The sequence below is a fragment of the Microtus oregoni genome, unplaced genomic scaffold (assembly GCF_018167655.1).
Source record: "Microtus oregoni isolate MIOR12 unplaced genomic scaffold, Mior012 000013F_ref0000133, whole genome shotgun sequence".
In the NCBI taxonomy this organism is placed as follows: Eukaryota; Metazoa; Chordata; class Mammalia; order Rodentia; family Cricetidae; genus Microtus; species Microtus oregoni.
In genome coordinates, this window is record NW_024543072.1 from 12,049,176 (window position 1) to 12,065,269 (window position 16,094).

Here is a 16,094-nt window from a genome sequence, read left to right on the forward strand (position 1 = left end):
CTTTCCTTCTAATCATGGATGGCTGACGACAAGACACAAGCTTGCAGGAGTCATAGGCATATTGGACAGAAGAGGGTAGAGTGAACAGAAGAGGTGGCAAGGCCGTGAAAGAAGACTGCTGTGTCTTGTAGGAGGGAGAGAAAGGTCTCCAGCTGACTTCCCGATGGAAAGAACTTGGGTAGTCAGCCGCTTACTGTGTCAGGGAGGTGACATAAAGACCCCTCTATTGAGTCTTGGGGAAAGTCCGCATTGCTCCCCGGGACATCTATGTGGGTGGCTTCAATGAAGAAGGCGGGGAAAGCACAGACATAGCAAGTAGGGACCGCAGGGCCCAGGCAGAATGGAGAGTCGAGAGCTCAGCCACACAGAAAACCGGCTTTCCACCCCTGAGATGAACACAGCAGCGTTGTACTGGGTGTGTGATACACAAAGGGGCTCAGAAGTTCAACACGTTTCCGGGACTACATGCCACCCGTGGCAGCCCTGGGAGGAGCCCACGCCTGGTCAAAGAGTGGGAGCAGCTCGGGCTGGCAGAAACACAAGTTCAACCATCAAATGCACATGGAGTCCCAGCTGGCCCCCAGAACCTTACACTTCTCAAGTTCTTGTGGCCACTGTGTGTGGTTAGCAAGTACAGAAAGCTTGGCTCAGGGTAGAACATGCCTTTGAGTCCCAGACCCTCCCGGAGACTCGCTGGCCCCAGACAGACTGTCCAAGAAGAACATGCAGATGGCATACTCACTACCAGAAAGAGACAGATCATCACACAGGCCCCATGCCTCGCCATGGAAGGCCCTGACAGCTTCCAGTGGGTTTCAAAACAGCCATGCCCCACTCATGCCCAGGGCTATAGCTCCTAACAGGGCACAGGCAGTAGGCAAGTAATGGGGACCCCAAACTTGCCACTGATCAGGAGACCTTGCCCTGAGATGCCTAGCCCTATACAAGTCCTTCCTTGTGCCAAGGGCTTGTAGTTCCCTGCAGCAGCTGTTACACTTGGAGCAATGTTTAGAACTGGTGCCTCAGTGTATGCGTGGGCTGGTGAATCTAGGAGTCAGGTATTCATGCCTAGCATGGCCCTCTGCGTGCCTGCTCACAGTGCCGAGCCTTCAGACTCACGAGGGGCAAGCCCACAGATGAGTGTGCAGGCGAGGCATTGGCTCACTGCCCTCACAGTTCTCCGAAGCCCAGCAAAGGCCAAAGCAGCCCTGCCCCTGCCCAGGAAGGGAGCCAGGAGAGCCTAGATTCCTCACCCCTGTGTCTACCTCACTGACCTGGGAAAGTCACCCAAGTCCGCATCCACTGGAGCCCTTTAAGGGCCGAGCTTTTCAAATACATAAACATGAAAGGTTCTTTCCATGAGTCCTGGGGCCTGGGGGCTCCCTGGGGAGGGATGAGGTTAGTAGGCAAGGCCATGGAACCCAAGTCTAGGCCACCTACCTTGACCTTCGCAGAGCTTCCTCGTCAGGGTCTTGCACTGTGGGAGAAAGAAGTTGGTCAGGAGGACTCATGTGGAGCAGAGGAAGAGAGTCTACTAGAGCTTTGAGGACACTCTAGGAATCAGCCAGGCCCTGGACACTTCCTGTACCATCTTCTCAGTGATGGCAGTGAGTGTGTGCATGCCAGGCCTCTGTCAGGGGGAGCTGAGAGGATACTCTGCAGTAGGGAGGGGGTGGTCCAAGAAGGCCTGCAGGTCCTCTTCTCTCAAATCATAAGCCATCACCTTACTGTAAACCGGATGACAAGCCTTCTGCTCATGTTAGGGGTTAGAATGGAAGGCCCAGCCGGGGACCCAGAGGCTCTCTCCCAGTTGCCAACTTTCTATCAATGTTGGTTAATCATCAAGGGCAAGTGGCTTGACTCCTCAGCTTCTATCAGTTTTAAGACTGAGCCAGGACCCTTCTGTCTTACTCCCCCACCCCCCATGCCACTTCAGCGATTCCACTCACTGTATTCTGTCCCTGTCATCTGGGCCAGGATGCGGAAGGAGCGAGACTGCAGGTTGGAGGACCGGCGGGCCCACTCATCAGCCTCCTCTTCCGGCTTGCTTTGGTTTTTGATCACAGCCTGGTACACAGGAGAGGCGCTATCCACGGCCAAGTCTTTCACGGGGAGGCTCCTGTAGAGCAGAAGGGGTGTGGGTGGGGGCCAGGCTGGAACTCAGACCCCCTTCCACCACTTGGTTCTCCCACTGCGTCCCTCCCCCCACATCTGTGCCCACTATTTTCACCCTCTAGTACCAGAAGAGCTGAGAAGCCTAGGGTTTCGGTGCTCAGGGGTTCAGAGGTCAGGGAAGGCCCAGCAGGACAGTGGCTCTTCTTGCCCATGAGGTTTCTATCCTTCCTGTTGGCCCCATTCCAGTGCTAATCTTGGGCCTGAACAAGTTCCCACCCCACAGCCTGGAGTCCCTCTACTGAAGGAGGAGGTAGTTCTCCTTGAAGTGATTTTGGCTTCCCTAAGCCAGCTCTGCCTGCGTGGGGCAGGGTGAAAACCGCCTGCCTGAGGGACCTGGAGGCTCAGGACCCATCCAATGGCCTCCTCACACCCACAGATCCAGCTAGGGAGCTGCCAATGCCTTGCTGCTGGAAGATGCCTGGGGCTTCTGGCTCGGCTGCCGGAGACAGCCTGGCTATGAAGTGTTACAAGAAACGAAGTGGGAAGTTTTGCTCGGTACTGGCATGATCCGCATGGACAGTGGGGGTTGGGGCTGGGGATGGAGGATACTTCAGGCATGGTCCCTGCATCCAAACAGCATAGTCTTTTGAGGGGAACCTGGTGATATTCCCTTAAGCTTCCAGGGTCTGACATATATGGTAGGTGACCAAAATTCCTAGCTGAATGAATTTTTCAGCTCCAGATCAAAGCCAGCAGGGATCCCAGAGCTTCTCAGGCATTGGAATTTCTACATGACAGAAGTTTTATGGATTAGATTGTGACTCTGTCTTGCCCAGAAACCCTCTCAGATGTCAGAGGCCAGGCCTATGGTAGTAGCAGCGTGCCAGCTAATCCTTTCCTCCATAGAGGTTGAAACTGAGGTCCAGAGAGGTCAGCTGATTAGTGCCAGGCTGTAGTAGACGGGGGCACCACTGAACGATGATGTAGGTGGCCCAGGCCCCAGTCCAGTGTCCTTTTTGTCCCCCTTTGCTATTGCTAGTCTTCACTTCACTTTTCTTTATTTATTTGGGAAGCAGAGTCTTGCTATGCCGCTGCCCTTACCCGGTTCCCCTGAGGACTGAGATCATGTGTCACCACATCTGGTTTGCCCAGGGTCCTTTCTGTCATGTGTTCTACGGTCAGGAAGCTCAAAGGCCTCATCTGCCTCCCAGGGACTACACAGCTTGGATGAGATGCTCCAACCACAGAAGACACAGACTGAGGCAGGCCCTAGCTCGCCCCCTCCTGCCTGGCTCCATCTGCCCAGTGGGGGCTGGCTAGCGGGACAGGCTCCCCCATACCACAAGCCTTTCACTTTCTCTGCATGACGCTGGATAGAATTGACCCAGTTTCCCAGGACTGGTTCCTTGGGCTTGACTCAGGGTGAGTTAGGAGAGCAGAGATAGAAAAGGGATGGGGGGGGGGCAGGTGTCCCTGCTCCTGCTTTCCTGAAGACTTTCTCTAGCTTAAAGAGCCGGGTTTCCCCGGGGTCTATCCAGGGAGGGGCTTACAGCTACATGAGAAGCAGAGGAAAAGCCTGGGTTCTTGTTCTTCTTGCAGAAAGCCGGTTCTCATATAGGATAGATTCTAAGGGTTCCTGAGGCCTTTGGGCACAACCAGATCTCTTTGGTTCTTGTGGACACTGGGGACTGGCTCCTAAAAGAGTAGCCTTTGACTTTGTCACCTTCTGGCACTGAATAATAGCCCAGTGTGCATTCTGACCCCCACAAATGTGCCTTGTCCTAGGGAAACTAGGAAAGGCTGGAAAACCTCACCAAAGCACGGCAAGGAGAAGGCAGTAATGAAGCCTTAGGCTGGGGTGGGTGCACTGTGAGTGCCACGATTAGACTTCCATAGCCACATTGACACGGGTGAACTCCAAAAGACAAGCATCTGCCTGCGCGGGCTGCAGAGGATGTCGGTGGCTGACAGGTGGGCATGAGGGACAAGGTGGACAGAGCGCATGGGCTGACCACTGTCCTCAAACACACCCCACCAGACCCACACACCATCCTGCAACCAGACAGACGACAAGACGGACACTGCGGGTCTACTTACGCCAGCGGCGACGCCCTGCCAAGCAGAAGGTAACCCAGCCGCGAGTGCGCGTCCATCATGGGATAGCAGAGGGGCAGCGCACGCAAGAGAGCAGGGTTAGGACCAGAAATAAGTTAGGGGAGTTGGGTGGGCAAAGGGAGAAGAGAGAGAGAAAGAGAGAGAGAAAAAGAAAACTGTCAGTGAGGAAAGAACCATGGAGATTAACAGCAGAAACGGAACACGTCATGGTCAGGAGGGTTCCTCACTGCGCCATAGCAGCATCAGCGCAGCGCGCTCATGTTAAAAGGAACGGGAAAGGTCGATCCTTTCCAGGCACACTAGCAAAACAAGAGGCAGGGAAGAAGGGAAGGGAACAGGTGGGAGACAGCTAGAGTCACCATCTGAGCACCATAGTCTCCAAATCACAGGCGCCCTGATAATAAAATCAAACAGTAGACGTTTTCCCACTGTGCAGAAAATACAGTGTGCTGAACAGTTGATCCATTATTTCCCGTTTGACTGTCCTTTGGTGTCGGTGTACTTTTAAGGGCTTTGCCAAGGACCATGTGACAAACAAAGGTTAACAGGACATCCCATAGGTTTTTGGGCTTAGTCAGGCAGACTTGTTTTACTGGGTACTCATGACCTAATGGTTGTTTTAAAAAAATTGCATGGTCATTTTTTTTCTTTGAATTAACGATTTAAATAAATCAGCACAGTTCAGGTCTCTGCAAAGGGATGCCTGCAGTCCTAAACTCTGCAGGTTTTGGACTAGTGACTGCAAAATGGACAACCTCTGCCCCCTGGTGGTCGACAGGGAGTAGTGCCTCTCTGAGCCGAAGTCAGGTTCTCCAGAAATGGAGCTCAGGACATGTAACCTTATCCTCTGGCCTCTGTAAGTACACCATGGTCACAAGCACTTGTCCTTGTCCCATAAGAAATGCCTGGGACATTTATGTGTCCCTCAAATAGTATCTATTCTTATAGTTTCAGAAAAAGGTTTAATGTTCCCATAGACTTTTTTCTCCTGAGTTTCTGGGAATCTCTGATTCAGGGATGATAATATGTTGCCTAGAGAGGTAAGCTCTGCGCTATGACATTTCCCAGCAGAAAAAAGTAATGACTTACCCTCCTACCCCCCTATATCCCTGCGTGTGCATTAGTGTGTGTGTGTGTGTGTGTGTGTGTGTGTGTGTGTAAGAAAACAGATGAGACAGATAAAAGCAAGAAACAATAGAGAGGAAGACAGATACAGAGAGGAGATGAGAGATACAGAGAAAGAGACAAGGATGAGACAGAAATGGGGGTGAGGAGAAGACAGGAGAGAATGGCTCATCTGTTAATACTTGAATAGTACCAGTTTTGTCCGAGTTTCTACCAACTCTGTCGCTAGTCCACCCTCGAGTTACCCAACCAAGCTAATAGACCAATCCCAGGCGCCAAGGTCATTTTAAACCCTACTGCTCTGAAGCCAGGCTTCCTGGGGCAAAGAGGAGGAGAGAGAGAGGTTGACGGCCAATGGCACCTTGGATAGCTGACCCAAGGCCTCTCCCAATAACAAACGCACCAAGTGCTGGATTGATGCTCATCACTAGAATAAGACACTTTCCTCCACTTCCCCAGTACGGCTTTAGTTATGAGAGGTGCGGGGAGGCTCCCGTGCTCTGCTGAAGCTGTAGCAGAAGCACTCCCAAAGTCTCTAGCCAGCACCGCTCATAAAGCCTGGGAAACTGAGTCTGACAATCCCTTTGAGGAAGCACAATGTTCTACATTTTGCCGTTTCTCCTACAGCCGAATGCAGGGCAGAGGCAGACTCTGAAGAGAGAAAAGGCAACACATTCTGGAAGTCCCTGGTGAAGGCTGGTCCATCCCCTCCAGGGGTCTGAACCCGGGAGGTGCTAGGTGAGAGAAGAAAGCTGGTCCTGCTAGTTTTGGTAGCCTCCACAGTCATGTGATGTTGGGAGGCGCTTACCCACTGAAGTCACTGCCCTGGGCCTGGGCCTGCCCAGCGATGGCGTCCATGATGGCATCCTGTGAGTACATGCTGATTGGGGTGTTGTACTGTGCGTGGATGATGGTAGCCTTGCCGCCCAAACCCTTCACCTCAATGGGCTTGTGGGTGGACAGGGCTGAGTCCTTCAGGGCGTTGGGATTGAAGCGTTCCTGGTAGTCGGCGCTGAGGAAGGCAGGCAGGAAAGGGGGGGGTGGAAGAGGGAAGGGGAAGAGAGAGGGCAACAGGCGATGGTTACATGGGAAGTCAAGGCCAGGGTGCTGGTGGGAATGTGGAGAGAGATCTCCCAAAGCTGAGGTCTTGACCCAAGCAAGTTCCCCAAGTTCCCCACTGTGGGCTGCCTGGGTGTGCCCAGGAGAATTTTTGGCACCTCCCAAGGCCCTTGCAGGAGATCTTCATGTCCACCTGAATGGGCTCTCCCACTCCCATCAGGCTTCCCTGCAGCCCGACTCCCCCCTAGGGTCACTCACAGCATGATGGAGAAGCAGACACAAGCGGGGTTAGGGGAGCGGGACTTGGGGAGAAGACAGAAGCTGGGCCATGTGACAGAAGAGGCAGCAGCCCAAGCAGATTCTAGACTGTTCCAAAGGCAAAAAGCGGTCACACTGGCACGCTTGGAGATGCTGAGGTTCTGAGCAAAGTTCCTTCATGAAGGGGCTTATCCTGCCAGTCATTCCTCTGTGGCCTGGGACTCCGTTCTTCCAGATCCTTCCATGCATGTGCTTCTTCCTTGGAGGATGGTTCGGGCTGCCCAGGCCCCCAAGTCCTGCACGCTGTAGCTTGCCAGTCTCTACCCATCCAGGTTCTTCCCTTCAACAGGTAGGTGCCATCCCCAAGCAGGGATAAAATCACACCGAGTCCTTCTCAGGGGTCCCACTGGGACAGAAAAGTCTTCAGAACCACACAGGCCAGTGAGAGCGCAGCACCCCACACACCTGAATTAACCTGCAAGCCTCAAGCTGCTGAAGTGTGAAACGGCTTCCCTCCACACTCCAGCAAATACCCGTGCAGGCACATCCAGCGCACAATGCACCCCCACTCACACATGCACATAGGTACCCATGCCAACAGGCACACGCCATCCACACCCAACGGAAGGCAGCTGCATGCTGGAAAGGCACACAGGGACATACACATGCTGTCCTTGGATACTAACTTGGCTGGAGAATTGGCTACCACCTGGAAGGAGAGAGAAAGCAAAGAAGATGGAACAGTCAGAGTGAGGCCTTGACCGGGGAAGTGCGAATGTAGGGACCATCTTCAGAATGGTCGTGAAGGAGGCCGGAGCACGGCCTCAGTCTGCAAGGAGTAAGAAGCGAGGAAGGAGAGAGCACAAAGTCAGGAATCGGGGTCTCTAGAACCATCGGTTTGGGTGGGAGGTGCTAGGACTCCCTTTAAGTGGTGAGTCCCGCACTTCCTGATTTGCCAAGGGGAAGGAATTTCTTGTCGGACTCAAGACTATACACAGATCCATGGATCACATAGGTAGAGCCTGACTGTAGACCCTGGAGAGAAAGCTGAGACAGAGACATGACTGCTGCGGCTACTTCAAGAAGGCTGGAGGCTCCCAGTTCCTTCTGGCAAGGTGCCCCAAAATATGAAAAGCCACAACGTAGCTCTGTTCATGGGGCAACGTGGGCATTCATGCCCCAAGGAGGCATTGCAGGGCTGTTGTATGTGCAGCAGGGTTACCCATGGCCCCTGGGCCCTAGTCTCTCTCCCAAGGACAGACAGGCATCCCTGGTCACTCCTCGTGGTACAGGGAGTAGGAGGTTGATGCAGTCCCCAGTGACTGCTCCAAAGGCCTTGTGGGCCAGCAGTGAGGCAGGAGGAGGCCCAAAAGAAGATCATGTCCAAGGCTTGTGCAGGAAAGCCCCCAGCAGGGGCCACCTAGCATAGACAGCACAGAGGGACCCTGTCCTCACTCCGCTAGGACAATGAGCCTTTAGAAATATGAGTTCCTTTGGGGAAGCATTCTGAGTATGATGCTTTTTGTAAATGTAGACTGCTTGTGGTAGCAGACCTTGTGGCCCTGTCTGACACTAATGATGAGAGAGTGGGGAGGGGGTGACATTGTCTCCATACACATCTGCTTCCCTAGATCTGTCCACTACAAACTCTAAAAGAGGGACCCTTAACCCCAGATAGCCTGACCCTGGTCACCCCACAACCAGGGCTCTGGGAAGCCAAGAACTTCCCACCCCAGAGAGTCCATGGTGTTATCTGCTCAGGCCCAGGTCCCTTACTGTCCCCGAGCTGATAAAATTCCTTCTGTCCTCCCAGGTTCCAAAATAGCCACAAGTGCATCTATATTAGGAAAAGGCCAGCTTGGCTTTGCCATGTCTTTGCCATGTTTGGCCAATCCTGACAACTGCAGGGTCAGCTCTGGTGATGACCAGCTAGCCCAGTGTCCCCTGCAGAGGGCAGCGTTGATCTGACTGGGTGGGGGTTGCTTCTGCCCTGAGCAGCAGCCAACTCCTTCTTTGGCACTAATACCCCCTGCTAAGTTCTTGCTCCATCCCAATACTTGGATGCCTGCAGCACACACTGCTCAGAGAGGAGCCAGGACTCAGGCCCCAGGAGGAGGCACCAGGGATACAGAGCCTGCTTGGGGCCCTTGCTCTGCCTTTCAGGTGAGGAGTGGAGCCTGCGGGTTGTTCAGGCCTTTCTGTCCTTGTTTTCCACTGGTCCCCCTCCATGTCTCCCCAGAGATCCAGTTGTCAAGAATCACGCCACAAAGTGCTCAGAGGAGAGTAGGGAAGGGGCTTCCTTTTGGAGCGTGACAGAACAGGGGTCAATTCCTAACCTTGACTCTTCTCAACATTACGACTCTGGACAAGTTTCACTATCTCAGTTCAATTCATAAGAAGGAAGTGGGGGCACTGGAGGAGACGATTTCAGGGATAATTAGCTGCGGCTAATCTTCCAGAGGTCCCAGGTTCAATTTTCAGCACCCGAGTGGCAGCTGACGACCATCTGTAACTCCAATGCTAGGTATCTGACACCTTCTTCTGGTGGTGCACAGACATACAGACAGACAGACAAAAACCCTCACGCGTAAAAATAAAATAAAGTATAAAAAAGAAGGAAGTGAGAGTTTCCCCCTTGTGAATGGGTAAAGCCAAGGAGTTGTCCCCCGAGTCTAAGCCTTCAGCACAGGACGTATACAGAAGATGGGCACGGAGAACTGCCCATTTGTTGCTTTCAAGCAGTGAGACACTTAGCAAAGTGGGAGCCTCAGGGCAGCAGAGGTCCCAGCTCTTTCTGCCCACACTGCAACACTGTAGCAGCCTTTACTTTGAATGAATTACCAACGTCACTTCCTCCTCTGGTCCACTTTCCCACTGAAGACGCTGTTGGCTCCCACTTCTCCAATTATCAAGTGATAATTTCTACATTTGCCGAGTAGGTTCTGGACAGCATCTGCATCAAAGGACTGGCACCTGGGAGTCCAGGGGACAGGGACAGGGCTCCTGACCGCTTAGCTTTCCTGGTTCCATCTCAAATCAAGATGGAATCAGGTAGACCACTAGTTCTGTCTGTCTCTTACTGACTGTGTGACCTGGGGTCAATTTCACTCTATATCTGACTTGTTAAGATGAAGGAAATCAATGTCCACTTCTGATGTTCCTACGGGGCTGGAGAGATGGCTCAGCAGTTAAGAGCACTGACTGCTCTTCCAGAGGATTTTGGTTCAATACCCAGCACCTACCTGGCAGCCCACAACAATCTGAAACTCCAGTCCTAGAGGATCAGTCAGTCTCTTAGATATGCATGCAGGTGAAACACCCATACACATAAAGTAAATTAATTAATAAAAAAGAGCCAGTTCCCAACTCAGAGTCAGCTCAGCCAGGGAGACATTGCCACAACTATCAGTGGGCTTTCTGGGGATCCTAGTCAACCAGAAGGCAACTTTCTTGCCTGGGGTGGGTCCAGAAGGGACCAGGAAGACCTACCCATCAGAGAAGGAAAAGGAGGCCATCTTTATTCTGCCTTTCTATAATTTTCTGCTTTCTTACTGGGAAAGTCTTGGCTTGGGGAAGCAATGGTGTACTAGAGACTGGCCTTGCTCAGATTCCAGAAGGAGCTGGGGAAGTTGAGAAACCAGAGCATTTTGGTCTAGTAGACACAGACGAGCAAAGGAGGGCGTGGCTGGGGTCACGCTGATGGCGCACCTGTCAGCCAGGAGAGTTTAGGCCATGAGTACGTGCAGTGTGTGACAAATGCCCTTCTTTATCCTCCTGTTAACTGCAGACAACCACGAGATTTCTCTCACCAAGACACTGGCCCACAGTGAATGCCTTAACTCAGCCGGCTGTGCCTTTAGCACCTAAAGATGAGTACATTCATTGCACAGGATAGTGGCGTAGCCACTGTGAGACAGGAGGGGAGAGAGCCTGGCAGCTGATACAAGTTCACACATGGATCCCTCCTTTCTATCCTCCCAGTGACTTGGCTCCATGTTCCTTCAACTCCTGCTCCCATGAAGTCTTACTAGCTAAACTGTGGGGACCCGAGCGGGTTGTTTCCCATAATCTCTTTCTTCTCAGAGGTCTGCTTCCTTGTTGTCCACCCTAGCCTGGGTCAGTCTTGCAAGTCTCTCCATGGGTACGTCCAGCTCTGCTTCCTTCGCGTAGCCTTCCTAGACCACCCTCATCATTAGAGAAATTGCTTTCTCCTCCCCCCTCCGCCTTTTTTTTTTTGAGACAGGGTCTCTCTGTGTAGTCCTGGCTGTCCTGAAACTCACTCGGTAGACCAGGCTGGCCTCCAACTCAGAGATCTGCCTGCCTCTACCTCCTGAGTGCTGGAATTAAAGGTGTGAACCACCACCACCCAGCTGAGAACTTTCTTTCTTATCTCCAACGCTTCCCTGTTTCTGCCATAGACACCCAGGGGTGTGGGGACTAGTCTCTCTTTCAGAACTTTAGTTCCCAAAGGCAGTAGGTATTTTCGTCTCATGGGATGGGGTGTTGCCTGGGGTGACTATCTGGGCAGTTAGAGTCTCCTGCATGCAACTTAACCTTTTCTGAGCCTCAGTTTCTATTTCTGCAAAAACCTGACACGTCACTCCAGAGTGGTTTTCCTGGCAGCGGCGATATGCCTGGCAGCGGCAATATGCCTGGCTGACAACAAACATCAGTAGGATCCCTGCTGGTGTTGATCTTGGCTGGTTCTACCTCATGGGTGCGAGGCTGCCTGTGTTGAGGCCTATCCTCCCCCTGACCACCTGACCAGACTGTTGTAGTGAGCACCGATAACCCAAGTGCCTCCATACCAGACAGCAGGATGCCCTTTACCTACCCTCCAAGAAGTCCAGCACCTGAGGCCTTCCCTCGGAGGCCCATCTGATACATCTGAGCCATCTCCCTCAGTGTCTCTGCTGAGTACAGGCCAATGGGGTTGTTATATTGCCTCGGATGGCTAGGGCCTGGAAGAACTTTGGGGCTGACTGAGCCCTGTACACCCTCTGGGCTGGCTTTGGCCATTGGGCTGCCCTGAAAAAGGACAGATTCCGGGGCCTCCATGTGTGGGGTGCAGACAGAGGTCTGGGAGAAGGAGGAGCTAAAGGTGTCCCCGAAATCCAGGGTGCCCAGGTTGCCTGGGCTGGCCCTCGCCTCAGGGCTGGGGCTGGGAGTCGCCAGGCTGCCGTTCGTGTCCAGAGCAGGGTCCTGGCATAGGGCAGCACCATGCAGGGAGAGAGAAGATAGCGGTTAGAGGCCACACATGGCTGTGCTTCTGTGTGCATCTGAAACAGACATGTTAGGGTGAGCACCTGTCACCCACCTCCCACAGCCTGTGACCTGCTGCCTGCTGCGTGAAGCATCTAGACGGAGCACTGGAAAGAAAGGCCCTTTGCAAGAGGAGGGGAGGAGGGAAGCCTGGGGGTCCTGGTCTGGAGGCTGGCATCCGTCTGAACAGAATGCAAAGTCCCTCGCAGAAAGCCAAGTCTGCCCCTGAGGATGTGGGGCTCAAGAGAGAGTAAGGTACCACTCTCCTGTCTATTGGCCCCCTTTCCCTTTGAATGGGTACCCTGTGAGTACAGACAAGCCTCCTGATTCACTGACCCTTCATAGCCAGGGCTGACTGACTTTTGGGGTGGAGGTACAGAGGGGAACCTAAGGAAGCAACTGGGCTATTCGACCATCTTTGTCTACCCTAGCAGTTTCTCCCAGCAGCTCTCTGTCCAGCTCCCCAGTCCATGATCCCCCTCCACCACTACCGTGAACCTCTTCTTCCTATCTCATCTGCTGTCCAGTCTTCCCATCAGAAAGACTGGAGTCAGTCTACCTGGGTGTAGGAGCTATGGGTAGGCCTTCCCACGTTTAGATGGGGCCCTTGGACCAATCTTCCCAAGTTTAGGTTGGGCCCTTGGACCAGCCTTCCCAAGTTTACTTTGGGCCCTTGGGCCCACAGGGTTCAGATACTTTAAAGAGGGTTTGGAAAGGACTCTGGATCTAGTGGTCAGATCTGGGGCCAGGGCTTTGCGGCCCCTCCACTTCTGTGCTGGCCTCTGAGATTATAACCAGCTTTCCTAATGTACAGAGGGGTCTGTAGCTGTGAGGGATGGATAGACACTTAGCAACCGGAAGAATCTGTGCGCAGGAGAAACCCTGAGGGCTGGTAAGGTCTCTTCACACCTGGGGTGCCTCCTAGAGTGACTGGCTCAAGCTGGGGCCCCTCTAACAGCAACTTGAGTCTCTGTCCCCAGACAGTGAGGGTCAGAGCCCTCGAGACAGACACGTGTCTGCTGTTTAGCTAGAATGCTGGCCCTCTTCTCAAGCACATTGTTTTCCAAACCGGTTTCTTCTCAGAATGGCTGCTGGACCTGGGATGGTATCTTGGGCCCAGGTAGGCATCTCCACACTTGATGTGTCGAGGGGGCTCAAACACTTCTCAGGAGGGTCGACAGCGCCAAGGGCAGGCAGGCAAGGTTACACTTCAGGAACCATGGCCGAGCACCTACCTTCTGGTGAGGAATCACTGGCAGCGGGGACTGGATAGGAGGTGCCGTTGTGGAGATGGCAATAGGACGCTTGGACCTAGAGAAACCAGAAACGAGACCCAGTGAGGACATTTGCACCTGGTCAAGAGCTCCTGGGGGAGACCTAGAGCTGGACAGTCGAGTCACAGTGCCTGAGTACATGTCAAGCCTAAGGGAGGTCCTGGGCTTGAGCAGGGTAAGGACTCATAGCCCCGGGAATATTCTTGTCAGCACGCACCGGCCTCTTCTGCATGGGATGAGGGTAGGGCTTCCTGAGGATGGAGGACACAGGCCTTCCGGGCTCAGTCCTCCCTGTACCTGTGGCACTGTGGCCATGCTCCCTGACTCAGCACTTCCGTAAAGGGAGGCAACAACAGCTTGACCGTCACTTCAGCCCCTCCTTCCCATAGGATTCTGCCATGCAGGGCTAGACCGCGCAAATGCTGAAGACGATCTCTCTTTCGTCCCCATCACATGCCCACACCAAAGCTGCATCCCCTCCTCTGGAGGGCTTCCACCTACTTCTGCAGGGTGAGGCTCAGGTTGTAACTGGCGGATTTGATCTTGTTCTGGGCCTCCAGGTGGGTCATGGTGTCCGTGTTGACGCCATCAATGGCCACCACAAGGTCGCCTTGGCTGAGCTGGGACTGGGCCGCCTTGCTGCCGGGAGTGATCTGGTTAAAACAGCAGAAGAAGGGGAGTCAGGGAAGGATCGCCTGTAGTATCCAACTGATACCCATCCTGCCATTGATTCCCAATGGCTGGCACTGGCTGCTCACCAAGACTGCTTCCTCTTCCCCACATAGCCACCACTAGGACTTTTTGACAGCCACCAAGGGACCAGCTTTGACCGGTGGAATATTGGTGGAAGGAACACATACCACCGCCAGGTCTTTCCCCAGCAACCATCATAGAATCCTGCATGGTGCTTGTTGACTGACATGCTCAAGAGGAGTACAGCCAAGTGGCTGACAGGAAGGGGCCTGGACCCCAGAGTCGCTACCAGGAGCAGAGATGGTACGTCAGGGTTTCTAAATGAGGAATTGCATTACCTCTGCGCTAAGCCATTGATGGTTGGGAAGTATACCAATTAACCTATTAGCCCTGCACCCCGCAAAGCCATAGAGATGAGGGTAAGACTTAGCACCTCCCTGCCCCCAGTCACTGTCAGACCAAAGTACAGCATAAATGCCCCCTCAAAAAGCATCCAAGCACCAGGTGCTTTATGCTAACTGGGGACAGGTGTACAGAAAACCATCAGAGCCTTCAGCCCTGTTTGGGTGAGAACCGGGCAGGCAGTGAAGTGTGGCAGGCTTATGGCTCTTTGGCTATCTGCATACCTCTGGAAGGAAAAACATAATTATGAAGCTAGTTCCTAATTCCTGTGCCCCACTGTCCACCAAAAATATTTGCCTAGAGACTCCATCTTTGACCACACAGGATGCCATTGAGGCTCCAATCTGAAGACACTTCACGGGATGTTGGGAAAGTTACACCCTCTATTACTTGGGAAGCTATGGTGGCTCACACTGAACTTTTGCGGGCATCATACTTGATACCAAATTTTGTGTGGCGGCCCTTTAGTTGCAGTACTTTGAGTTCTGTGGTGACCCTTCCACAGTAATATCATCTGAGATGTAAACTTCCAGAAGGTCCAGTGACAGAATTTATAGTGGTTTAATGGAATGGCCATAGGAACATTAGCAGCCCTACTCTGAAGCATAGCTCATGAGATGTTACTATAGGAGATTAGCCTCAGTTTCTATGACTCCCAATGGAATGTCTCAGTCCCTGCGAATATCACATGAACCTGTTCATTTTTTTCCATTATAAATGGTTACTGATTGAGAAGGCAAGTAGGGTGGAACTATCTGTTAGTGTGTGGTACTTATGCATAAATTTATTTTAGGAGCTGATCCTGTGACAGTAGGAAGTCCCTCTATGATGCCATGTGGATGTGACACAGGCCTTATCATCAATGACATCACAGGAAAGAGGAGGCTCTGAGCACCCCCTCCATTGCTCAGATGGCTGGATCTCTGAGCTTTGTCCTCTGACGTGCCTACCTGCTAGTTCTCTCGGCATCTCTGGTGACATCCTACCCACCTTCCTGGCTATGATGCGGGAGTAAGACTAGCTATTAATACTATCAGCATCTGGATTTGGGTTAAGGTCTGGAAACCATCCTAGAAGGCAATCACAGATGACCTGAGGGACAGTCCTGTGTTCTGTGTGCCAAGCCTGTGTGGGTCTCTGATCAAGCTCTGAGCATAGATGGAAGCCTCCTGCCAGGTTCCTTAAAGGGAACTGTGTACAAATCAAGGTGCCCTGCAGTCACTGTGCCCAGAAAATAAACCATTTTGTTGTAATCATGCTACTGGTCCCAGAGCTGGTCCTACATCCTGGGGGTCATGACCACAACACCGAAAGGGCCCTCCCTCGCCAACTGCTGCTCAAAAACTTTTGATGTTCCTGGTGTCTTCTTTCTTTCTTTTTTCTCCCTGGGACAGGATTTCTCTGTAAAATCTCAACTGTCCTGAAACTCACATCGTAGACCAGGCTAGCCTCAAACTCATCAAGATCCACGTGCCTCTGCCTCCCAAGTGCTGGGATTAAAGGCGTGCGCCACCACACCAAACTCCAGGTGTCTTCTCAAACTCTGCCCACCTTGTGCCCAGAACATTCCCCTTCTGGACCTCAAATTGCCAGGCAAGAACTACGATGGCCAAGTGAGCACATCTGATTTGCAAAGCCCACTCTCCAGATGCCAGAGGGGCATCGTAGAAGCATCCTTATCTCCTATCCCATCACCACAGGGAGTCCATGTTGCTGTCTTAAATGCAGAGGTGAAAAGTACTGAGAGAGGCAGGGGAGGTGGCTCAGGCTGTTCAGTGTTCGCTGCGTAAG

At 52.8% G+C, this 16,094-nt stretch overlaps 1 protein-coding gene across 6 annotated transcripts in view; it reads right to left on the bottom strand.

Moving 5' to 3' along the window:
• Positions 1 to 16,094, bottom strand: part of Ldb3 (LIM domain binding 3) — a 55,973-nt gene that overhangs the window by 32,582 nt on the left and 7,297 nt on the right. For 2 of the 6 annotated variants that reach the window (XM_041662721.1, XM_041662724.1), the window contains exons 3-9: positions 13,710 to 13,861; positions 13,170 to 13,245; positions 7,359 to 7,381; positions 6,164 to 6,367; positions 4,213 to 4,227; positions 1,950 to 2,119; positions 1,441 to 1,477 (exon numbers count right to left, since the gene is read on the bottom strand). In XM_041662721.1, the coding sequence (XP_041518655.1) occupies positions 1,441 to 1,477; positions 1,950 to 2,119; positions 4,213 to 4,227; positions 6,164 to 6,367; positions 7,359 to 7,381; positions 13,170 to 13,245; positions 13,710 to 13,861 (677 nt within the window). Of the gene's footprint in view, positions 1 to 1,440; positions 1,478 to 1,949; positions 2,120 to 4,212; positions 4,228 to 6,163; positions 6,368 to 7,358; positions 7,382 to 11,506; positions 11,875 to 13,169; positions 13,246 to 13,709; positions 13,862 to 16,094 lie in introns of all 6 variants that reach the window. The other 4 variants (XM_041662722.1, XM_041662725.1, XM_041662720.1 and 1 more) reach the window with 2 other exon arrangements.